Genomic DNA, 26,794 nt, shown 5'->3' on the forward strand with positions numbered 1-26,794 from the left:
GACCTCCCTGGTCATATCTGGACATATAGAACTCTGAGATTGGAGTAGACACATTACAGAATTCTTGGGCTGGAGCAGATTCATGACTGAACTCTGGGATGGAACTGAATTCAAGGATAGTAGCCATCTCTGAACAGTGCTTAGGGGCTGGAGTCATCACTAGACTATGGTCAGGGGCAGGAGCCAACTCTAGGCTTTTTTTCAGGGATCGGAACAGACACTGGGTTGTGGTCAGAGGCTGGATTGCAGAGGGCCATTTTTTCTTCCTATGCCTCCTCCTTTGGGCAGTGGTGAAAAGAAGTTCTGTGGTTTTAATAGTCTCCAGATTTGGCCCAAACTCTGGAGCAGGCTCGTAGGTATAAGCAGATTCTGGAACAGATATGGAATTATAATTGAACTTCAGGGCTGGAACAGGCTTCATGATTGGTGTAGACTCTGAAGCAGGCTTCACTGGGACAGATGGAATGGGTTCATGGACTGGTGCGAACACTGGAGTGGGTGACATGGTCCAGATGTTCAAGGATGTGGAGGATTTGCTTGCAGACTCGGGAATTTCACTCACTGAGACAGACTGAGGAATTTCTCTCATTGTAAAAGTCTCAGGAGCATTACTCACTGGAGCAGACTCAGGAAGTGATTCCTCTACTGTATAAGATGATCCCCAATAGAACATAATCAATATATATTCAAAGAACATATTGTTGCAGCTGCTGGAACTTGTAGATAAAGGTGATCATCCACACCATCCAAAAATCGGGCGACCATCTTGAAAGCGAGAGAGAATCAGGTCTGCTGGATCTATGGGGTGAGGAGAATGCTCATTTTGTACTTTTAACTGCTAGTGCTCATTAGTGCTGAGTAAATATATATAACAGTAACCAGAACAGATGAAGAATGGCATAGACAGTCCAGAAAGGTGAGTCTCACCACATACTCCTTTAAATCAACTGTGCAATGAAAAAGAACAATATCTCTTATTTTTGCACGTAGATTTTAGAAGATCGAGACGAGATAAAGATCCAGGGAGAAAGGGACACTGACCAATGGAGAATGGAAGAATAACACTGGTTATTATCTGACAGACCGTGGAGATTGCTGGTATATTTGTGGTTGTTGGTAGAGCTGACTGAGAGACGGGCGTCTGTTTGTCATAAACAACATCTCAGGAAAATGTTATGGGGTTTCAAATCAAAATATGACTTTCTGTTACGAAACAGGACATCAATTTCAATGTTCAATGCAGAGGACACCAGGACTAAAAGTATGTTTATTACGCATTTTGGGAGATACAACAACTGAATAGGAAAATAATTATTATTATTTCATTATTCCTATGAAATATTAGATATTATGAAAATCTAAAGGGAGTTTAGATTGAGTATATCTTGTTGTTGAGTATAACTTGTAGATCTGTGCTGCTTTAGCTGTGAAATGTTTCACATGGTTGAGTCCGATCTGGTCAACTGGTTCATCTAGTTTATCCAGTCCACTAAAAAGAACCGTTTAAAAAGAATGATTTATTTACAAACCAGACTAATCACTCCTGAGTGTTTCCTATGCATAACAGGTTATGATGTTCAGTTTCTTACACAGACCGATAATTTAGCTTCATAAGACCTCAGTATATATCGTCAGGAGCCACATTATTGATTTTGTCTTGCCTGATATGCTTTTTTGACTCTCAAATTGATGGTAGCCATTGACTTGGATTTTATGAATCACCAAGGACCATTGGGTTCAGCTAAAAATCTTCTTTACTGCACTACTACTGTACTGCTGGGGAAGTCGTGGCCTAGTGTTTAGTGAGTTTGACTCCTAACGCTAAGGTTGTGGGTTTGAGTCTTGGGCCGGCAATACCACGACTGAGGTGCCCTTGAGCAAGGCACCAAACCCCCAACTGCTCCCCGGGCGCCGCAGCATAAATGGCTCATTCCGTGTTCCGGTGTGTGTGTGTTCACTGCTGTGTGTGTGCACTTTGGATGGGTTAAAAGCAGAGCACAAATTCTGAGTTTGTGTCGTTTTTTTTGTCTTTACTGCTTGTTTTTTTCACTTTACTGAGAAAAAAAGTCACCTATATCTTGGATGGCCTGAGGGTGAGTAAATTAACAGCATATTTTTGGGTGAGCTATACCTTTAAGCCCTCTAGCAACTGAAAAGGGCTGAAAATATTGTTGATGCCTGCACAGTTCCTATGACGTCACCCCATCAGCGTTGATTCCCTTAACTAGGTTCACTTGACTCTGTGTCATTAGCTGACACCATGGAAACACCCTCCAGGTGCACTGACTGTCTGAAGCCCATTAAGAATTATGTCAGTTCATTGGCTGATGGTGCTAGTACCGCCCTCCAAGGTTCCGTGTCACCAGTCTCTCAAAAGTACCTTTTTCTGGAAGACGGTTTATCTGCCCATGCTATGAACTCGGGACACTCGTAGCGCAATGGCTCTATATGTCGGAGTGTTGCCATGAGGCTATCGGTGCCGACTATCTTCAGAGTTTTACTGTGTTTTAGCGACTCACTTAAAGTGGACTCTATCTTCCCTTACTGTGGAACACAATGCTGTTTCATCAGTGTGTGCTTTTGTGCTCTTGCTTATTATGAGAACAAACATTAAGTGGTTTGATTTTTACCATGTGGAAGCCATGCTTTATTGATTGTCCAACTGCTCACACTGCTATCAGTGCTAGGCTCAAGACATGTCTTCTTTTTGAAAAAAGGATGGCCAATGCCTGTCACCCTGCTTCTGCAAAAGCTTTTTGTTTGTCAGGGTGCTCACATAGATGGATTTCTCTTGGAAGCTTGTAATGCAGTTTTGTTTGTCTTGTATATATTTTGGTCTACTGTCGCTTCAAACTCTGAGGAGACCAGGAGGCATTGCCTTTACTTGCTTTGGGCTACTAAACATTTGGTTCATGCATTTGGTTGCTCCATTGCACTCTAAAAAATGCTGGGTTGTCTCAACCCAACTTTGGGTCAAATATGGATTAACCCAGCTGTTGGGTTAAATTTTTAATTAAAAATTTTAACCCAAAAGTTGGGTTTGTCCATATTTGACCCAAAGTTGGGTTGAAACAACCTAGCAGTTTTTAGAGTGTACTGATTCTACTCTGTCAGTGCTTCATTTTGGATGACAACAATTCAACTCTGCAACAACACCATCAGAGCTTAGGAGCTGTGCTTCAGTTTACATGACTAAAATGTTCCAGCATGATATGCCCCCATGGTGCATTTTGGGCCCCTCATATTGAGTCAGGCTGAACATCTCCCATTTTGTGACAGGCTAAATTGAAGAACTGTGTCAGACCTCTGAAGCACATCTGCCTGTTTTAACGATGCTCCTCGGAGCACAGGAATCTCCCAGCTCATGGAAGGAAATTTATTCTCTGTTGGAGAAAGGAACTTTTCCTTAACAAGGAAATTAATTTCCTGACATTTAAAACTGTCATGTGGGCATCAGGATGGACAGTATGTCCGTAGTCTAAGGAGGCTTTCAAACTGGACACATTTGCTGTGGTCCAAACCAGAGTGTGATTGTTTTAGCACCCTCTGCAGCGATAGACAACACAATGCACGTCAGTATTAGATTTTTTTTTTATATTAATTTAATATTATGCAGAGCAGAGTGAACCACACAACTATGTGTGTCACATTAAGACAGCTTACTGCTGCTCACAAACAGTCTCCCAAGAGGAGACAGCTGATTGCAAGCCATTTATTTTCCGCTCTGATTGTACTTGCTCTGCACAATTACAACACACAGGTGTGCAGAATAAGGCAAACTGTCACTACACAACTTTTGGCTGGACTGGTCTGGGACAACATCCCCAGATTGTGAACAAATCGGTGCTCGTTGTGGTCACCAATACTCATTAAGTATAAGCAGATCAGCGACATGATTAACGACTATGCGAAATATCTTTTTAATGCTATATTGTTACTAAAATGGTCATTTACCTACATATTTCGGTCAATTGCGTTTTATATCTTTTTATATAATCACTATAAAATGGGTAGGTTTAGGTTCGGGTGTAGGTTAAGGGGTCTAAAAATCTAAATCGCGTACTGATAAAATCAGAAAAATGTACTGACACAAATATCTTAATGATATAAAAGATTTGTAAATATTTTACATTTTTTAGCTGTAAATACATAGCAATTTTATGTTTTTAATGTTGAAATGCATTCAAATTGTACATTTGAGCATTGTGCTTGTAAACGTTATGAACTAACACTTACATATAAACAATGAGACCAGGCTGGCTTTAGTGAGAATTCTGACACTTAAAAGAGTTCTGTTGTTGGCCTTGCTAACACTTACATATAAACAATGAGACCAGGCTGGCTTTAGTGAGAATTCTGACACTTAAAAGGATGCTGGATTGGGTGACAGATGCAACTGGTTTATGAGACACGTGGGTTATCTTCGCCTCTTGGCATTCGAACTCACTCTAATAGAGGTGTTGCTTCTTCTCAGGCATTATCTAAGGGTGCATCTTTGGAGGATATTTGAGTGGTGGCAGGTTGGGCACTCTTTTATCAGATTTTATTATCTGGATGTTGACTTGACTCATGGTTCAAGACCTCAAAGGCCTTGAGTTCCTGCCTCCTACTTCCTGTATCAACAATCCATTTAAAAAAAGTTGCATGACATGTAGACCAAGTATGGTAGTAAACACACACACACATGCTGTGGACACAAACCTTGAGCAGTGGGCAGCCATTATTTGCTGCAGCACCAGGGGAGCAATTGTGGGTTAGGTGTCTTGCTCAAGGGCTACTCAGTCATGGGTACTGAAGGTGGAAGAGAGCACTGTTCATTCGCTTCCCCCACCTACATTTCCTGCCACTACTGAGAATCAAACTCGTCACCTTTGGTTTATCTATCACCTGACACATCATTTTTTGGTGCTACTCAGTATCCTTGCAGCAGCAATTGGCACAAAGATGCAAACAAGATATTTATCGCTGACAGATTCCATAATAAAGGCTACAGTAATCCAGGCAATGCACAGAAATGGCTACAGTAATACATGCATAAGCATGATCTAAATGGCATACACTTTTATCCAAAGCAACCTAGAGTTGATGAAAACAACAAGCGATGGAGATGGCAATAAACACGAGACATGCCTGTTATACAAGGTTTCAGTCTTTGTTCATTATAGTAAAAGCTAGGACAGGAAGGGCTAAAGGATAGTAATTAAATAGATAAACTGAAGGCATAGAATTTGTCTTATTTTCAGTTGTTTCTTAAAGATTGTGAGGGATTCAGCTGTCCAGATGGAGTTAGTTAGATCATTCAGCCAACTGGGTGCAGTGAAAGAAAACATCCTTGAGAGTGATTTTTATGCCTCTCTGAGCCGCCACTCGTCTAGTGACCGCAGGCTTCTGGAGGGAGAGAGAGCAGAGGTAGGAGGGTGTGGAGCCCGTGGCTGTTCTGTAGGTGAGGATCATTTTCTTGAAATTGGTTTGTGAGGTGGCTTGGAGGTGTTGGTGTGAGATGAGAAGTGGTGTGACATGGGCTCTCTTGGGCTCATTGAAAACAAGACGTGCCGCTGCATTCTGAATCAATTGCAGAGGGCTGACTGCATATGATGCAAGTCCAGCCAGAAGAGCATTGCAACTCTCCAGCCTAGAAATGACAAGAGCCTGGTTGTGAAGCTATATTACATGATGGGATTATTGATGAGCACAGTTAGATGGTAAACTGGTGCTGTACTGATGGGGTGGCTGGGAAGATGAGAAGCTTTGTAATTTCGAAATCATTCTTAGCTGGTAAAAACTATTCTTAAAAGTGTAATTAATCTGTTTATCAAGTTTAAGAGCCAAGTCAAAGATAAAATCAAGGTTTCTGAGGACTGATGGTGCGTACACATCCTTTTGAGGCGCTGGTGATGCGGTGAATTTATAAGCGCTTCAGATAATTGTCACAATTTTGATTTGTGATAAATAAAATAAAAACACCAGTTGAAGGACATTTTTCAAGTATTAAAATGTTTGACTAATATTGTAGGTAAATGGTCATTGTAGGAGCCATTAATAAGATTTTATGTCTGTCTTTACTTCATATTGTAACGTGCTGGTGCAGCATAAACACATGACAAAGGAGAATAATCCAGAAGGAAAGCTTTTGAAATTTGAACTTGAAATGTATCAACTGAAGTAAGTGCAAAAACACCAAACAATGTCATGAATGACTGTCAAAGTTCATTGCAGTGAGTGCTGCTCCATAAACAACTTTTAATAAACACCTTTTGCTGATCCTTCCACACGTCTCCCACAGGTTTTCATTATTTAGGGGCTCACATCTCACACTCATTCAAATCACTACACAAAAGACAATCTTACTAAATTAATGAACCCCATTAAAGTAGGCCTTCAGTGCTGGAGCAATCTTCCACAAATGTTAGTAGGCAGGACTGAATCAGTTACAACACACAAATCTCATTTTTATTTCAGACCCTTCCCATTTTCAAGTTTTTTGATGTCATTATATCTTTGACTGATTGCACAGACACTACTGGAAGAGAGCTGAACTGGATGATGACTTATAATGTCACCTTTGGGTTGATTAGTTGGTGTTTGTTGTCTTATTGTTGAGTTATTGAGAAACTATTTCCCTGTTTAACACTGTAAATCTGCTTTGACACAACCAGTATTGTATAAAGCACTATACAATAAAGGTGATTTGACTTAACTTTGTATATGTGGTTTAGTAAACAACCATGTGTACCGAAGATAACTCTTCAAAGAACCAAACAAAGACGGGGGTCTTACGCTGTCAAATATGCTTTTTTTTTACTATTGGGTAGCTAACATCCAGAAAATACATGCATTGTGTAATTTCCCTGGTGTATCATTAAAGCTAACTTGTGTATGTAATGATCACTATGCTCTTCTAAGTACACCAACAACCTGACTGTACTTTCTTTGCTAAGAATTTGTGAACAGTTTTGTCAGCATTTAGTAAATACACTGTCTACTTTTATGACTATTTGTAGTACCTACTTTAGATTAAACTTTTGCACGGTTGACGATGAAAAGCTTGGTGACATTTTATGATGATGTTTTCTAATCACACATTTCTGACATTCAAATACTATATATATATATATATAGGGGGATTGTGAGGAGCATTGCAGGTCACGTGTTGGCTACATGATTTTGCAAATATATACTGTAGTTTTTCAGTGATATTAATTTTTTTGTGATATTCAGTATTTTTAGATGCAAATCATGTAAATCATGTAACTGCAAACCTCTGATTTAGCTCAGCAGCATGATATGAAAATCACTGCTGGCAATATGGAAAAGACTATAAGGTTAAAAGCGATCACAGCACATCAAGTACATAGACGAAATGAATGTAATAAGACCAGACATTGCTGGCATCAAAATCACCATTTAAAGACAGATGGCAATTAATTGCATTTGATTTGAAGTCAACACATCAACAGATCCTATTTTTGGTGACATGTTGAGCCTTTCAAAAAGAAATTTAAGGCTTAAAGCAGAGGATTCAAGAATAAAATAAAGGTCTGGAAACAAAAGTACCGATAAAGCATTGAAACAGCAGTATTAAAACAACAAGTAGGCTACTAGAACTTCAAACTGCTTTTTGTGAAACTGAAGCAATGCCAAACGATAGACTTGTAACTACGTTGTCTGATCACTCCAATGACAAATAACACCAAAGCACCTGCTAAACTACAAAAACTATAATGCTTCCTGTGTCATTTAATAAAGATGAGATTTATGCAAGATGCAGATGGAAAAGGTGGGTTAAAGAATACCTCCCTTAATTGCAAGAACGCCAGAAGTGATCTTAAAAGATATCTCAACCATAATCACACTGCCCTAATATAAGAAGATACAGAATCACGGCCAATTGCCAAATGCTCTTTAAATTATTTCAGTGTTTACCTGTCTCTTCCCCTGTATTGATTTTATACAACCGTTCAGTAAATAAGAAGTTAATATTGTGTTACATTTCAGACACTATGATATTGTCAGTATTGTCTGTTTTTTCTTCTTCTCAGTTTTGCGTGTAAAAACACTTCCACACAAAGCTGAATGATTGAAATCAGTTTGTATTTTAATATTTAAAACTTACTCAAAACTCATTAATAAAACATGACTATTTATGCATTTCTAATTACAGTGTAAATGCATTCATGTCACCTTCGAAGAGTCTGTAAATATACCTAAATGCCACTTCAGATGCAGCTTCTGAAATCAAAAATACGCCCACATTGTAATATTATAAGTTATGTGTAATAAATTCTATGTTGAATCAAAATATTTCTTTATAAAGCTATTTTTTTAAAAACATCTATTCAATGGTTTAATCATTTAACACAATAACTATTTTATCTTTTGGGGGGTAATTTCTCAGGCCAAATTTATGTGCAGTTAATTGATCAGCACATCATGTAACTGATTCAGTTAAACATTTAAATCGCTAGACAGCCCTAGTTTCAGTATAAATATGTTTTGGACTACAGGGGGTGCTTAGGGGTTATGTAGACAGCATTAAACCAAATATAATAATATAATATAATATAAAATATTTAAAAAATGCACATTTTTGCAATTTTTTATTTATTTTTATTTTTTGCATCTGCCCTGTGCACATGCTTTTTATTTTTTCTGTGTGCATGCATAAGAAGTGCACAGCCATGCATGAACGTTGCAGGGTGATTGTGAAGCAACGACCAATGCCCCATTATAAAAGTGCAAACTGCCAGGCAGTACTAAACACCGGAAAGTGCGGGCATGCAAATGGATGTGGTGTACTAACCCCAAGTGACCACCATGATTCAACTTTGGGGTCCAATCCTCACTTCAAGCCCTTGTTGAGTCTGGGGATGAATTGTCTACTGTTTTTCGCAATTATTAGGGAACGTGTGTGAATGGGGGACAGAAAATGAGGGTGCAGTTTAGGCTGGGAAGGGTGAGCAAGGACCGGGGATTATTCCAAGGGATGGGGTCTCAGCAATGGGGGCGGGGCTAATCCTTCCTGTGCTGGTGGATTCCCTTGCCTCAATCTCCTGATAAAATGTTAAAACATGTATTTGAACAGGTCCAAGTAATAGATGGGCAAGCCCTTCAGGCTGGCTGACCCCTCACGCATCCCTGTTTTGCAAATATAATCAGCATTAACATTCACAGATGGTGTGCACTGTGCTGTGAACACAAAAAAGCGTCATTACCCCAAAAGTGCCATTGTGTCCTTTCCCTTTGAACGAGGTCACATTCAAGTGCATTTGTATGGACAGTCAGCACAGGGACATCACTTTGCACTTGTGTTGGCAGACTATGCAACCTGGTACCCAGAGGCAGTAGTGCTCCGTACCACTTCACTGAAAAGTGTAGCGGAGGCTAGGTGTGTGAATCTATCTATCTATCTATCTATCTATCTATCTATCTATCTATCTATCTATCTATCTATCTATCTATCTATGTATCTATCTATCTATCTATCTATCTATCTATCTATCTATCTATCTATCTATCTATCTATCTATCTATCTATCTATCTATCTATCTATCTATCTATCTATCTATATATATATACTGCTCTGGGTGTGTGTTCACTGCTGTGTGTGTGCACTTTGGATGGGTTTAATGCAGAGCACAAATTCTGAGTATGAGTCGCCATACTTGGCTGTATGTCACTTCACTCACTTTATACATACATATACATATATATATATATATATACAATACTTTCTTTATACATACATATACATATATATATATATATATATACGCACACCATGTTTTTGCCCCATCCTCACTTCTGTTTTGTGTATACTCAATACTAAATATTTAAGAGTATCAAATGAAATACAAACGTAATACAAAGGCAACATGGTTAAACACATACATTTTTTAAGCAGTTTGATCACACATGTGAAAAACTAATTGCCCCCTTAAACTTAAAATCTGGTTGTGCCACCTTTAGCAGCAATAAATGCAACCAAATGCTTTTGTTTTCACAGTGCCATACAGGGACGTGCACAGGAATTTTGAGGGGCAGTTGCTCTGACCTAAAAAAAGGGCACTCAACCCCCCCCCCAAAAAAAAAACTCACGGCTATATGAAGGACTGAGAATAACAGGGTCTTTATTGTTTTAGTCTTTTTTTGTAATTTTGGGTTATTTGTCAGGGCAAGATTCAAAAAAGGTCAGAAAAAGTATTGTGTAATAATAACTCAACAAAAAACATCATACAATTTTAGAAAATATTCATTCAAAATAAAATCAGTACATAAAAATGTACATATGGGCAACTATTATGTAAACAGTCTCAACACTCCGCAGTAAGTGCAAAATGTGTAAGTGACGTGGTGCCAGTTAAAAAACCTAAAGAGCCAACAGACTAAGAAGACATGACATGAACCGCATGTGTTCAAACCCATTTTGAGCCACAACAAGACATTTCTGTCAGATTGGTCAGGGAGCTTAATCTGAGAAAAGAACATGACAAATAACAAATAAAAAGAAAACTTTAAATACAGCATATTTTTTTTAGTGTGTGTGTGTGTGCCGTGGGTGTGTGCATGAGTGAGTGTGCATGGGTGAGAAAGAGAGAGAGGGCTTTACTTTAGTCAAGCAATAATTTTTTTTTACAGAATTCACACCCTATACAAATTCCACAGCTGTACAATTTTCACACCCTATATAAATTTACCCTATACAATAGCCTACTCATCTGGAATGAAGGAGCAAAACATTCAGTGTAAGAGTAAAAAAAATGACATAACATTATTTAATATTTATACTACGGGGCCGTTGAATGCTTGAATCTGATTGGCTGACGAACGTTCTGAGGCGTGACATTATTTTCTGGGAAAAGCATGGCGAACGTAGTTCCAGGCAGGTCTCTTGACCGCATTACAGTTCCATATCACTTCGCATAGTAAAATTGTAATAAAGGAAATTACAGGACTAACAAAAACACAACATGACAGCAGGGGCGGATTTTTAGTGAATTGGGGGTCCCAGGGCAATATAGAAATGGGGCCCCTAATACATTTGCACACATTTACCTAGATCAACCTTGAGGTTCCTTTTTTGTTGTGATGCTTGCAGCTGCACATTGGTGCCACATTGTTGTTTCCAATGTTTGTACATGTTTTATTTACATGTTATAATGGGATTCTTTCATTTACATTTACATTTACATTTATTCATTTAGCAGACACTTTTATTATTTCATGTTGTAGACCATGAAATAGCAATTGATTTACCATTGAGATACAAGTTTTAACAAAAAACTAAATAAATAATAAAATGATAAAACTCACAACTGAACCTTTAAAACCATTTTTTTTAAGAAAAGGGATGAGTGGGAAGTATAAATTATTATATTATTTAAAAATGGATTTATGTGGGTGAATTGAACAAAATCTGAACAAAAGCTGCACACTGGATTATTGAAAATGCACTTTCATTCTCTGCAGTAGGAGTTGCTTTTGGAAGTCAGAAATATAGTGGATTCCCCGGTAACGGCTGTAAACAAATCAGCTCAGCTCATAAATGATACTTTATCAGGTACAATGAAAATGCAATCAAAACTTTTTTGAAGACAATCAGTTCCCTTCAAAGATTCAATCATATAAAAACTTGAATTAGTGAGAAGTGAGAAAAGTGTGAAAAAAATATATAGCCTATATTGACGAGGAAAAGTCCACTGATGAGTTTACCAGCGTAAGCCTACATTTTATTTTAGTATTTTTAACTTAGGGCTGTCAGTCAATTAAAATATATAATCACGATTAATCGCATGATTGTCATGAGTTAACTCGTGAATAATCGCAACTTAATCGCACATTTTTATCTGTTCTAAATGTACCTTAAATTAATACTTTCCCCCATGGTTTCACAGACACTAAAATGCATGTTTGAGCTGTCTCAACTGAATATATCTTGCTCTGACATATCTTAAAAATCATTGTTCTTTGTCAAGATGCACACCTGTAACATTTTTCTTCTAAGGCATTTTTGTAAAAGTTGATTTAAATATCTTAATTTAACCAAGGCCTTGCCCTGTCTTAAATTAAGCCCCATTTGTGATACCGGACCTTCAAGTTTTTATTCTAATCAACATGGGCATGGACAAATATGAATGCTTTATGTAATATATGTTTATTATTAGTGAAACCATAGTTAACAGAGCATGAAGAGTAGACATGTTTCACAGGTCATAGATGTTTCTCAAAGAACAGTGTTCATGTCTTTTAGACACATGAACAAAAAAAAAAAAAAAACATAGAAATACTAGGTTTATATTACTTTCTCTTTCTTTCCACCGAGCAATTTACTTACACAAACCTGTTTGCATTTTCGCAAAGACAGGCAGCTCACTTCTTCTGAACATGCAAAATAAATGTATTATTTATTATACATTTGTTTGCCTCTCTGTGCCACATACTGTATTTTGATGCAGCTAAATTCTTAAAACTTTTTTCATTGATATATTTGACTTTCTGTTGTCAGACAACGGGATGAATATGAAATAGTGACTGAAACGCGACCCATTAAGACTAACCAGCTCTCTCTTCCAAGATGTTAATCTGCACAAAAATCCTGATTTATAATCGTGCCGTCCTCTGATAAAATCAAGCAGGCTGCCGACAAGATAAAGACAACAGCTGTACTGTGATTTCGGCTATACTTGCATGTAAAATTAGAGAAGCAACATATCTGTGTTTGAACTGAAAGCGCAGCTCCTTTCAGCTGCTCGTGATGAACAGAGCAGACGCAGAGAGAAGGAAGGTGTGCGCGCTGTGCGCTGGGAAAGAGAGACCTCGCGCTCGTGCTGCAGGTCAGCTTTAAATGCATAATATTTTCATTTGCTACAAGCAGGATACACAAGAAGCACGTTTAACTTGGATACACAGACGGTTGTCGTGGTAATAAACACCGTAAACAGCAACCGTTCGCGTGTTCGCGCTTAATGCTCATCTCCTATATGAAAACCATTTTAGGGGGCCCTTGGCTTTTGGGGGCCCAATGCAGTCGCCTACCTATGCCTAATGGGTAAGGTCCGCCCTGCATGACAGAGACGATTTTCCAAAAAGTACACATGACAGTTTTCTCACTAGCGAGTGGTAATAACAGCGCTGTTTAGAGACGCTGCTGCAGTCTAATTCACACAAGCTCTCTCTCTCTCTCTCTCTCTCTCTCTCTCTCTCTCTCTCTCTCTCTCTCTCTGTGTGTGTGTGTGTGTGTCTCTGTCTCTCTCGCTCTCTTTCTAATAACTTCATTAATAACTGCATTATAATACTATCAAACAGCTCAAGCCTCCATTACCAGCTTTAAAATGACATTGTGAAACCAGCCAAAAGAAGCGTTGGATGAGATGCGGAAGAAATAGTCCTACCCACAATAGCGATTAAGTACAAAAAACCGAACGAATCCCTTTAAATATATATCATCTGATCGATGTCTTGAGGTGTGGTAACCGTGGTATAAGCGGAATAATTGACTCCGCTTCGAGTCGTGACCGAATCACCACCTCAGGTGTGCATTATTTTTCTAATAATTCAACGGCCCGTAGTCAATTATTCCTTACTTGAATCACAGCTTAAATAGTTTTTTGACATCGACAAACCAAGTGCATTTTACCTCAAACTTGCGTCTAGTTAACTTTCTAAAGTAGCAATCGCTTCTCGGGTCGACATTAACACACTGACAAAATTATATTCAGAATTAAAAAATATTTTTATACCACTTTTTAATGTGTGATTGTGTAATGGTTTTCACGAGATACCAAACCTTTCGCGAACTTGCTTCCACACACTCGTTCTCATGGAGACGCGGTGTGCACGGAGGGGAGGGCTGTGCGCGCCGCGCGAGTAAAACGTTATGTGAGAGAGACGCGTGAGTGAGAGACGCAGGGAAATGAAATGCAGCTGAACGTTTGCTCTATGAAAAGACATTGACAAAGACGAAAAACTAAGGACATTTAATCTATAATTTTATTTTATTTAGTTAGTTTTGCCAAAACACACATTACATTTTTGGTTAGTTATCGTTTTTTTGTAATGCCTCGTTTTTATTTTATTTCAGTTCACACAATTTTTTTCCCAACTAGTTTTCGTTTTTCGTTCGTTTTTCGTTAACGATTATAACCTTACTATTACTTTTCCTACAACGTTGAGTCGTCTCACCCGACAACCGCGACAATCTCCTTCTAGGGCCGCTCATGCAGGCTCAGCTCAGGTGCCGGGCGCGTGCAGCGCTGCAGCCACGTAAAGAGAGTTTGCCCTTCCCCTACCGACTTTCACTTTCGGACGGGTGCCCGAATATGGAAGTGAATGAGGCTTTGCGATTTTTTTTTATTTATTTATTTATTTATTTTATCTAGGCCTACGTGAAATTCTGCATCCATTGTACGATTATTTTTATTTATTTTTTTTCCACCTCGGAAGGGCAACGTGAGTCGAGAAGGGCATATGGGCAGTTGCCCGGGCAACCTGAGCAACCCCCCTGTGCACGTCCCTGGTGCCATATGTTTTTCACAGTGCTTTTTGGCCCACTCATTTTGCAGAACGACTTTAGTTCAGCCAAACGGTTTTTGAGCATGAACTGTCAATTTAAGGTCCCGCCACAGCATCTCAATTAGGTTTAAGTCAGGACTTTGACTAGGCCACTTCAAAAGTTTAAATTGTTTTTTTTTTTTTTTGGCCATTCAGAGGTGGACTTACTCCTGTGCTTTGGATCATTGTCGTGCTGAATAATCCAGATGCACTTGAGCTTCAACTGACAGACTGAATCTGTTTCTCCAATGTTGTCCTTGGGACTTTTGTGACTTCCTGAGTACTCTTGGAGGAGTTTTGGAAGGTCAACCACTTCTGCAAAGGTTTCTACTACTACTTTTTTTATTTGGAGATAATGGCTGTGCTTCTCTGGAGTGCAAGAGCCTTTGAAATAGCTGTATAACCCTGTCCAGACTGATGTGTTTCTATTACTGTTTTACTCATAATTTCTGGAATTTGCTGTAACTAGCATAGTGTGTTACTGGGTAAGTCAACTTTATGCTGCTGAAAAAGTTTTATTTAAGTGTTGATTTAATTGAAGAGGGCTGGCAGTATTCAGGCATGGTTGCGTCTAGTCAAGTTTGAACCCCATTGTGAATGCAGTTTCATATATTTGTGAATTAGGAACTACAGGGGCAAATGCATTCTCACACAGGCCCAGTTTGTTATAAGATAACTTTTTTGCTTCAATAAATAACATTATCATTTAAAAACTGTATTTTGTGTTTACTCAGGTTGCTATTGTTTTATGTTAATTTTGTATTTATTTACAAAACAATTTAGTATAGAGGAGTACAGAAAAGAAATCACTACACTGTACACACACACACACACACACACACACGCACACACACACACACGCACACACACACACACACACACACACACACACACACACACACACACACACACAATTAACCAAATAAAGTCAATAAAAATGAATGTAGCACTGAATTGTAGCAATGAATGAAAGCATAGTTAGGTCAGAAAAACAAATAAATCTTTCCTTTGTATGAAAACCACTCAGTTTTTTTTTTCATTTCTTCTGAAACTACAGATGATGCTATCCCATTAGACTGTCCATGCCGCATCTGCTGCTTCATTATTACCATAATAAACCATTTCCCCTGCATCCTCTCCAAAGTCAAAGGACAGGAAGAACTCCATGGTTTCTTCCTGTCACAGCTTGCTCGTGTGAGCATGCAAAAACCTGCCTCTCCACGTTGGGCCAAATTGTCACTTTCCTCATTATCTGTCCTTCAAATTTCAAGACGAAAATAGAAGTGAAATGTCTTTATTAGCATCCTAAAAATGCTTTCCATGCTCTCAGCTGCACCTGAGCGTGGAAGCAGACTCAAGGTGAGGAAAACTGGAGAGAAAAAGCAATAAAGAATGGAGGAGATATGGATGGATTTTCATGTTGACTTACAGCTTGAGAACTCCAGCGGACATGAATGTTCATCCATCGGAAAGTTATTCAGTTTAAGCTGGCACTCTGCATCAATGGTCAACCTACAGACAGAAATTTCATTAATTACATTTCTTTTTATAAACCATTTCATTAGCACACCTCACATTTATCATAAAAAAATGGCAGGCGTGCATCATATTTGATAAAATTGGATGAATTCTTCCTGAAAGCAAGTAATCAGTCTAGAGTTGCAAATAGAATCAATTAAACTAATCAGAATGAACATCAAACCATGATCAACTTCATCAGTGGTACCCAGCAAAAGCTACTCAGATAGTATGGCGATGTTGAGATCTCATTCTCTATTGTTTTGTTTGCGAGTGACATCTCAATGTTTAAAGCATGTTGGATCAGCATTGAAGTTCTGATGAAAGAGCACACATGGGCGGAGACAGTGACATGGAACTAGTATTGATTTTTGATTCATAGCATTGTGTATTATGTAAAACATATCATGCTGCAAATGAAAAATTAAAATGCTCTACATATGATTATTTATAAAATACATTGAAACTGCAATTGGCCAATTAGAGCTTGATATTCCAGAGAGCTGCGCATAAGGTCAGGCAATGGTTTTAATGGTTTTGCGATCTTCAAAACTATAGCCAAGAGGACAGTGCAAGGATCTTTTGACATTCTTTAAAAAGAAGGAAACAGCTGAAGGTAATTTTCTCAGTGTTTGAGGTCATTCTTCTGATGTAACATTAGAAATAACAACTGACATAAAGTACATTGATTCAGTGAGGAATCATTGTCAAGGCTGCGTTTAGTTACTGAAAACGAATGCAGTCACCAATGTTAGGTAAACGTAGGTGTGTTTATTTACAAAAACAGTCAGGTTTTAGTCCCTGAAATGTTGAGCTATTTTGTTTTGCTACTGTTTAAGCAACGTGCACAGAAACCACCCCACATCTGCACTCGAGACTCGGTTAATGACTCGAAAGAAGCACTTTAGCCGAGAGTCTTGTCGTTTTTATAAAGTTATTTAGAACAGAAATTATGCTGTACATGTGAGCGACTGGGAGATAACAATCCAAACAACAACAGAGAGAGAGAGAGAGAGAGAGAGAGAGAGAGAGAGAGAGAGAGAGAGAGAGAGAGAGAGAGAGAGAGAGAGAGAGAGAGAGAGAGAGAGAGAGGGGATGTGTTCCATTCAGAATCAATAATCACTTTCTCCTTTCAAAGTCTTTACTATTCACTGTGAAAGCTTTTGGGCACTGAAGTGTGGGGTCATCTGGAATTCACTTTTAGAGTTATTTTCTTATTACAAAATGTGTGTAGAATGACCCTAGAGCATGGCAATAATAATCAGAATATATAAACGCTTTACAGTGTGTGTGTATGTGTGTCTGGTGCAGTAAAACAAGACTACAGTTAGAAACAATTTTATGAAGCTTAAGTTTTGGTAAATATTTTGATGATTACACACATTTTGTAACGGTTGTATAATGTAAGCTACACCAAAGAAATATCTGACCACATCAACCCTTGATATATATATATATATATATTTATGACTGTAACATACTAACATATTAACATACTAACATTCATTAGATTGACTTGCTGTCAGGTGACATCATGATTATAATTATATTATATATATATAAGGACTGTAGTGTCCTTTTTGTCCCACCTTTACTTTATCCTTTTTTTTAAATTTATTTCATAACCTATTTTTTTTCCTTAATTTGTCAGGAATTGAATGACAGACTAATGAAATGTTAAACCTTTATTTTATTGCTAACATTTCATTTCAGCTGTTTTCAGAGTTGTTAAAACAACAGTGATTTAGAATCACAGTATAATGTTGATTCAGTCACACTATTATTAATTTTTGTAACTATTTTTGTTGAATTTTTAACATCATTTCAACACTATCTGAGAGTGCAAAATTCAGCAACACTTTAGTAAAGGGACCAATTCTCACTATTAAGTAGTTGCTTATTAGCATGCTTGTTATTAACACACTGGCTGTTTATTAATAATTATAAAGCACATATTCTGCATGAGCATATTCTACATCCCTAACCCCACCCAATACCTAAACTCAGCTTAACTACCTTACTAACAATTAATAAGCAGCAAATTAGGAGTTTATTGAGACAAAAGTTGAAGTTAATTGTTTGATCTTAAAATAAAGTATGACCCAAAATTGATATTGAAGCAACATCACTTTGTAACTTTAATTCAATGCAGTTATTGTTCAACATAGCATTGTTCCAGTGGTTGCTTGCTATCTGGGCATGCTCAGTTCAGTTTATGCATGTTACGTTAATTCACAATTAAAAAGTGCATTTACCTTAAAGTGTACAGTATACGCCCGTCGTTCCATATCCGGAGCATGCGATTAGGTGTGGTGATCCAGTGGGCGTCTGCCTTCTTAGAGTTGCGGAAAAACGTGTCAGGGATCCAGATTTTTCCCACCATGTTGCTGTTGAGACGCAGCACCTTCATGGTGCTGTTGAACTTCAGCCGCCTGTCATACCATGTCTGGGCGAAGAAGATGTCAATCGTGTACTCCTGAGGGATCGAAAAGGGCAGAGCTTTCAGACAAAACCAATGCTCGAGTGCTTTATTCCAATTAGAAAATCATACGAATTTCACTTTGTTTGCCTTTTTGGCCATTTTAGAAAGGAAATGAGATCATGAAATGACAAGCCAGACTCAAACATGCACTACTGGCTATTCTAAACAATTTGGGCGCAAATGAATCAATAAATAAATACTGATTTAATGCATGTTAAAGCTAAATCCTGGTGCACATTCAAACAAACACCGGTGACAACAGATGTGTCAGCAACAACTCTTGTTATATGCTTCGTACTGTTTCATTCATTCATGTTTAGGGACTGTCACAGCCCATGCAAACTCCTTTTCTTACAGATGCATACCATACAGAAATAAACATAGCCAGCAACACTTGTGTTTATTTGAAGGACAGTCCACATCCACATTAATTTCATGGCAACAGACCAAACAGCGTTTCTGTCCATGTTACAGGAAACATGGACATCAGCTGAAAGTATTGATACAAATTTATATGCTGTAAATATTTGGGGTCTGTTTCAAAATGACAAACAATGTCAAGCCCATAGAAATTGATGATTTGATGTATCATAGTTTAGATAGTTTAGACATAGTTTACATTTTGGTTCCATTTTTCCAGCCTTCTCTTCCTGTGTTTATTTGCTGTTTATATTCACTTCCAAGGTTTCTGATTATTCGGGGTGTAACAATATTCAAATTTGAGCTTCGTCCTACATGATCTGCCTCACTGCTTTACTAATAGATTTGACATTCTGTAAATATAATGAACTGAAATCAGTGTGCTTGTTTCTATTTTGCAAACAACTTGTTTTATCAGCAAGCGAGGTTAAACGTAAAAGACTTCACCATGTGCACGCACATCAGAAAGGAGCGCAATTATATTTACTGAAATATGTGTTTTTTGTAATATATATTATATTTGTTGTCGGACTTCACATTTACCTTTTATTTCTTCTAAGAACATTAAATGTAATGAGATTATAATAGTGAATCCCTTACATTTACAGAAAACATTAATGAGAGCAACATGTTAAAATGTTTAGAAGAATTCCGCCTCTGACCAGCTGACACTTATTTTGTGTTTTTGTTTCTATTTATTACATACAATTTGTAATTTTACCCTGTCCTGCTGCGTTCAAACTCTGCTCCTTTCGTATTATGTTAAAAGTGCTGTTTATAAGATTTATATATGTTTTGGCACACAATGTAAAGCATACAGCTATACATTTAAATTTCTTCTTCTTCAGTAAATTAGCCCTGAGTGTAATTTTAGTTAGGTATTTTAGTTGCTTGTTATCTCTCGTGTGTGTGTATCCATGTGTTTCAGTTCTTTCTCGGTTATTGTCTTTGCTAATTTGCTTAGCTGTTACGTTTGTGGTTCCCTTAGGATTGTCTCTTTGCTCTTGGATTATATTTGTGTCTAATAAAGATCTGCCATTAGATCCTCGCCTCACCGTTACACTAGTATTCACTCTTTTAATTGATTATCTTCCAGAATTGCCTTTGTTTGGACACATAAATTAATGTTCAGTTACTGCAGATATTCTGAATGAGATGTTTAAATTTCTTATCTGGATCTGGCTTATTAACTTTGTTGTTATTTTCTTAAATAAGATTATATGCAAAATGCAACATGCAGTTCTATGGAAGCCCTTTTCCACCACTAAATAAAAAAGGTAAATGTGACGACTTCTTTTTTTCTTTGCAATTCTGACGCACAATTGTGTGATAGCTTCACAGCTTTCAGTTTCTAATGTTGATATTAACATTTGTGTATAAAAGCATGCTAATTATCATGCAGTATAAAATAAAAAGCATTTTGTGATGGACGTGCAAATCTTTTGGTGGAAGAAAGAAACATGATATACTTTTATATTCATAAAACATGTTTTAGAGCATTTCTCTTACCATGTTGATGGCATTAACTGGACCAATACTGTTGACGAACATGTCAGTGTGGATCACTGTTGGTTTGACTGTAGAGAGCAGGAGAGAGAAACAAGAAGAAAGTAAAATTAGTTTAGCTAGCTCAGAGTGAATTTAACTAGGTTTATTAAGGCAATGACAATAGAGTAAGTTTTTTTTTAAACCCAAACCAATCAGAGCACTTGAAAAAAGCCACATGAACATTTTATCTGACAGTGTCCTGCCATTATATACTGACTTCAGCAGATATTCAATATATTATCTCTATTTGTGATCCACAGTTATCAGGACAACATAATAATGAGTAAATTATGGCAGACTAAGATTTAATGAGATTTTTATGCACATGTTCCACTAACATTTGACAAATAGAATGTGCCTAGAAAACGATTGTCAACATTGTCAATGTTTTGCTTGATATTTTATCTAATGCAATGGAATTCATATGACAGAGGCATCTAAATATTCATATTTACATGGAACATTAATACTAAATATTTAGAATGTAATCAACCATTAAAGGAATAGTTCACACAAAAATTTTAATTTGCTGAAATTTTAAAATTTGTAGAAATGTAGCACTGCATCAGTGTCTCATCAATGGATGCTCTGCAGTGAATGGGTGCCGTCAGAATGAGACTCCAAACAGCTGATAAAAACATCACAATAATCCACCAGTGATGTCTTGTGAAGCGAAAAGCTGCGTGTTTGTAAAATCCATAATCCATAATAACACTTCCTCCAGTGAAAAAGTGCATCTCCTGTTGTCTCTCACATCAGAATCCAGACACATATTTGTTTAGAGCTGTTTTTGGACTGTTTTGACTTGATCTGTGCAGATATTTACTTTTATTATAACACAAATCATAGCTTTTAAATTAAATTTTATCACAAAATACAAACAATAAATGTGTTTCCCGCTCTTTAATGCTTTAATACAGATCACTATATCAATCAATCATCTTTTTCCTCTTTTCTACTAGTTCCAACACGAGATAAATATGAATGAATATCAGAAGATATGTTGAAAAAAATCAGAACAACTTAATAAAACGAATGTCTCATGTAATCGATCAATCAGTGTTTTGAAAATCATCAATAAAACAGCTTGTGAATGGTCTTAACAGTTGTAACACACCATTTACTTCAGAAATGCCAACAATATATCTTTGACATTATTGTTTTATTATTTTCATAAATCAGTCAGTTAACCGCCACAGACCACTTTTAACCGCCTACTTTTTTTTGAATAGGTGGAATTTTATAATATAACAGCTTTAATCTCGTAATTTTGACTTTATTCTAAAAATATTATACAGAACACTGCCTATATACTATATTATTTAATGCAAACACACTCTTGGCACAACAGCTCAAAACGCAAAAAGACATTAAAAAATACTCACTCATTTTAGTTTAATTTAATTTAATTCTCCTGTCCTTTCTTTCTGCAAATTCATCCACAATGTCCTTGGTGTTTAATTTAAGGCTCTGTGTATTCTCAATGGAAAGCATGTCTTCTCCAGATGTTAACTGATGGACTGGAGTGCTGTGGATTACTTGTGGATTATTGTGATGTTTTTATCAGCTGTTTGGACTCTCATTCTGACGGCACCCATTCACTGCAGAGCATCCATTGCTGAGACACTGATGCAGTGCTACATTTCTACAAATCTGATGAAAAAACAAACTCATCCTGATCTCAGATGAACTGAGTGTGAGTAAAATTTGAGAAAAAAAAAAAAAAACCACACCTTTTTGGGTGAGGTGTTCCTTTAAAAATGTCGGCCTTTTTTTAAGTGGTTTGCAGTTTTGTTTCAGCTACTGGTGGCAGGTCATAGCAGACGAGCCCAGAAAACTACAGGCCATTCATTTATAAATAAATAAGCTACTTGCTCACACACAGCTGTCTCTCACAGAATGGAGCATGATGTTAGCAGTATTTAGGCACTGCTTCGTCATGAACAAGCAGTCACCAGCATTTAGCATCACAGCACAGTTTTCATTCACAGCTTTCACAACAAATTCACACTAAAACTAACTTTATTTATGGTTCACAACTTCGGTTCCCTGGTTGGAGTGAGATTTAATGACAAGGGCAGAATAATAATAATAATAAATAAATAAATACAGTCACATTTCTCAAATGATCTTCTTTTATGTTCCACATTTTTTTTTTTACAATAATTGCTTTAAATTAGCATTTGGGAGTAATTTCTCAGCCATATTTGATGTGTGATAAATTTAATTAGATTAATTATCACATTTAAATTTTGAATTGCTTGACAGCCCTAGAAAATACACTTATAAGAATTTGGGAATGCACAGCATCTTTTTATTTCTTTTTTTACATTTTTGTTATTTGGCTTGAGTGAGGTAGTGTGAGACTGAGCTTTAAAGTGTGCGTCATACACCAAATCATACACCAAATCACGGCAATCATTCTCTAGTTCTGATTTGTTACAGACAAAAGATTCTACAGTTAGCATCTGATTTTATTGCACCGCCTTTGACTTATCTTTTTAATCTTTCTCTGGACACAAATGAAATTCCACTTATATGGAAATCCGCATTTGTTTTTCCTCTGTTTAAAAGGAGGCGACCCGACTGTTTTTAAATAACTATAGACCCATCTCGAAACTGTCTGTCCTGGCCAAGGTTATGGAAACTCTGGTAAATGAACAATTGAAAGAGTTTCTAACTATCAACAATATTCTGTCTAATTTTCAATCAGGTTTTCGTAAAAAACACAGCACAAGTACAGCAGCCCTAAAAGTAGTAAATGATTTTATTGACTCTTTAGATAAAAAACAACATTGCGCAGCTCTCTTCATTGACCTATCGAAGGCTTTTGATACTGTGGATCATGCAATATTAAAACAAAGACTTCTCATTGTCGGCTTGTCAGAACATACAGTTTGCTGGTTTGACAACTATCTATCAGGTAGATCCCAGTGCGTACAGGCAGATGGTCTCACTTCAAGTCCTCTTAGTATATCCAAGGGTGTGCCCCAGGGGTCAGTGCTGGGACCACTTCTATTTATTTTATATATCAACAATCTTGATCAAAATGTCTCCAACGCAAACTTTCATTTTTATGCTGATGATACTGTGATATACTGCTCTGCATCAACTCCAAACCAAGCTCTTTGTCAGCTTCAAATTGCTTTTGATACTGTACAACGTACCTTGTTGGATTTAAAACTTGTTTTGAATGACGACAAAACAAAACTTATGTTGTTCTCAAATGCAAAATCAAAGTCACGGAACCTTCTACCCATCACTACTTCTCAGGGCTCCGAGATTGAGTCTGTATCTCAATTCAAGTATCTTGGTATCCTAATTGATGATTCACTTTCTTTTAAACCTCACATTCAACAGTTGGTAAAAAAACTAAAGCTGAAATTGGGTTTTTATTTTAGAAACAAGTCATGTTTTTTCCTTTGAGGCCAAAAGGAGGCTTGTTGCTGCCACTTTCTTGTCAGTGCTGGACTATGGCGATGTTATATACATGAATGCTTCCATCACAAGCTTGAAACTGTTGGATACTGTTTATCATGGAGCTCTTAGGTTTATCACAAACTGTAGAGCACTTACTCATCACTGTTCTTTGTATGATCGGGTTGGTTGGTTTGCATTGTCCACCCGTAGACTTAAAGGGATAGTTCACCCAAAAATCAAAATTATGTCATTAATGACTCACCCTCATGTCGTTCCAAACCCGTGAGACCTCCGTTCATCTTCGGAACACAGTATAAGATATTTTAGATTTAGTCCGAGAGCTTTCTGTCCCTCCATTGAGAATGTATGTACGGTATACTGTCCACGTCCAGAAAGGTAATAAAAACATCTTCAAAGTAGTCCATGTGACATCAGAGGGTCCGTTAGAATTTTTTGAAGCATCGAAAATACATTTTGGTCCAAAAATATCAAAAACTACGACTTTATTCAGCATTGACTTCTCTCCCGGGTCTGTTATGAGCGCGTTCACAGCACATCCGGTTCGCGAACGAATCACTCGATGTAACCGGATCTTCTTGAACCAGTTCACCAAATCGAACTGAATCGTTTGAAACGGTTCGCGTCAACAATAAGCATTAATCCACAAATGACTTAAGACATGGCTGACACTCCCTCTGAGTTCAAATAAATCAATATCCCGGAGTAATTAATTTACTCAAACAGTACACTGACTGAACCGAGCCAGATAACGAACGAAACATTGACTCGTTCTCGAGTCAAGAACCGGTTGCATCGGTTTTCGGATCACTAGTAGTGATGGGAAGTTCTGTTCTTCTCCGCGAACCGGTTTCTTTCGGACAGTTTGATTCAATAAACCGGTTGCCGAAAACGGTTCACCAGTTCTTTTGCGCTCGACGTAATGACTTCATTGGCGATGATTGCCCTTGATTCAAGCCTTCGGTTTACCCGCGCTCATAACATTAGCACAGAATCGGTTCAGAATCAATCACCAAAAGAACCAGTTCAGTTCAGACGCGCTGTGTGTCAGTCTGCTTCACGCATGCGCAGTATCATCAGCTCGTCGGTTCTCGAATCGGACGAGTCAATGTTTCGTTCGTTATCTGGCTCGGTTCAGTCAGTGTACTGTTTGAGTAAATGAATTACTCCGGGATATTGGTTTATTTGAACTCAGAGGGAGTGTCAGCCATGTTAAAAAAGTTAAACAGCTTAAGTCATTTGTGGATTAATGCTTATTGTTGACGCGAACCGTTTCAAACGATTCAGTTCGATTTGGTGAACTGGTTCAAGAAGATCCGGTTACATCGAGTGAGTTCGTTCGCGAACCGGATGTGCTGTGAACGCGCTCATAACAGACCCGGGAGAGAAGTCAATGCTTAATAAAGTCTTAGTTTTTGATATTTTTGGACCAAAATGTATTTTCGATGCTTCAAAAAATTCTAACGGACCCTCTGATGTCACATGGACTACTTTGAAGATGTTTTTATTACCTTTCTGGACGTGGACAGTATACCGTACATACATTCTCAATGGGAGGGACAGAAAGCTCTCGGACTAAATCTAAAGTATCTTATACTGTGTTCCGAAGATGAACGGAGGTCTCACGGGGTTGGAACGACATGAGGGTGAGTCATTAATGACATAATTTTGATTTTTGGGTGAACTATCCCTTTAATCATTGGTACATTTTTATCTATAAGGCAATTTGTGGTCTACTTCCCCCATACCTCCAATCTTATATCGAAAAGAAAAGTACAGGAAGATATTGTCTTCGTTCTGAGGACTTATTATTATTATCTGTCCCTCAAGTCTGGACCGAATTGGGAAAAGGGGCGTTCAAGTATGCGGCCCCCTGCACTTGGAATCAGCTGCAAAATGTCCTGAATCTTAAGGATCCAGTTTCATTGGTTGATTTTAAATTACTTTTAAATAACATGGAAGCTACACAAATTGGCTGTAGATGTTGTGACTGACTCAGTTATGACGGACGATCCTTGCTGTTGCTTATCGCTTGCGATAATACGTGAAATTCTGATTTCTTATGACTTTATATTTATTTATTACTTGTACAAATTGTTATATGTTGATGTTATATGTTTTTATGTTTGTAATCTTGTTAATTGTGCTGCTGCTTGTCTTGGCCAGGACGCTCTTGGAAAAGAGATTTTTAATCTCAATGAGTTTTATTCTGGTTAAATAAAGTTGGAAATTCACCTTTCCAACACCTCCGAATTATTACATCTTGGGGAACAAATTGTTAAATCAAAACCCATTTGGCTCAAAAATCCATGGGGTCACATGGTGCTGTGTTAAATGATGTTGAGCAAAGAGCCAGAGATCAGGAGTTTGTGTAATCAAATCTCTTCTAGGGTTGCTGTAAAAGTATCTTTATTTCTGACCGTCCATTATTCTGACTGCTCACATTCTCTTCATAGTGAAAATACAGACCGCAGAAGGCTGTGCTCTCATCAGCTGCATTATTCTTTTACTCTTTCACCATGCAAACTAGATAGATAAAGTTCGACGATGGTTTGATGTTTTTGGCTTTGTCTAAAAATTTGAATTAGATAAACCTCTTCAAATCCATTAGACCTCATAAAAGAAACCTAAACAGACCATATGTTTCTAGGCATAACTTGCATGTTTGTAGTAGTAAATCATGTACCTAACTGTTGGTAGCCATTGTTAACAAGACACTAAGGGTTAAAATTTGTTTGCATGTTTTAAAAAATGCACAAGTGATCAAACTGATACATGTTTGTAACCAACTCATTTTGCGCCACCACAATTTCACAAATGTAACTTTTCGTTTGGTTAAC

The 26,794-nt window shown here is 37.5% G+C and overlaps 1 protein-coding gene across 4 annotated transcripts in view; it reads right to left on the bottom strand.

The window, feature by feature from the left end:
* gabrg2 (gamma-aminobutyric acid type A receptor subunit gamma2) overlaps positions 1–26,794 on the bottom strand; it is a 62,363-nt gene that overhangs the window by 26,076 nt on the left and 9,493 nt on the right. For all 4 annotated transcript variants that reach the window (XM_042711217.1, XM_042711216.1, XM_042711215.1 and 1 more), the window contains exons 3-5: positions 20,478–20,545; positions 18,322–18,542; positions 15,978–16,060 (exon numbers count right to left, since the gene is read on the bottom strand). In XM_042711217.1, coding sequence (XP_042567151.1) covers positions 15,978–16,060; positions 18,322–18,542; positions 20,478–20,545 — 372 coding nt within the window. The remainder of the gene's footprint in view (positions 1–15,977; positions 16,061–18,321; positions 18,543–20,477; positions 20,546–26,794) is intronic.

Source organism: Cyprinus carpio, chromosome A21 (assembly GCF_018340385.1).
Source record: "Cyprinus carpio isolate SPL01 chromosome A21, ASM1834038v1, whole genome shotgun sequence".
Lineage (NCBI taxonomy): Eukaryota > Metazoa > Chordata > Actinopteri > Cypriniformes > Cyprinidae > Cyprinus > Cyprinus carpio.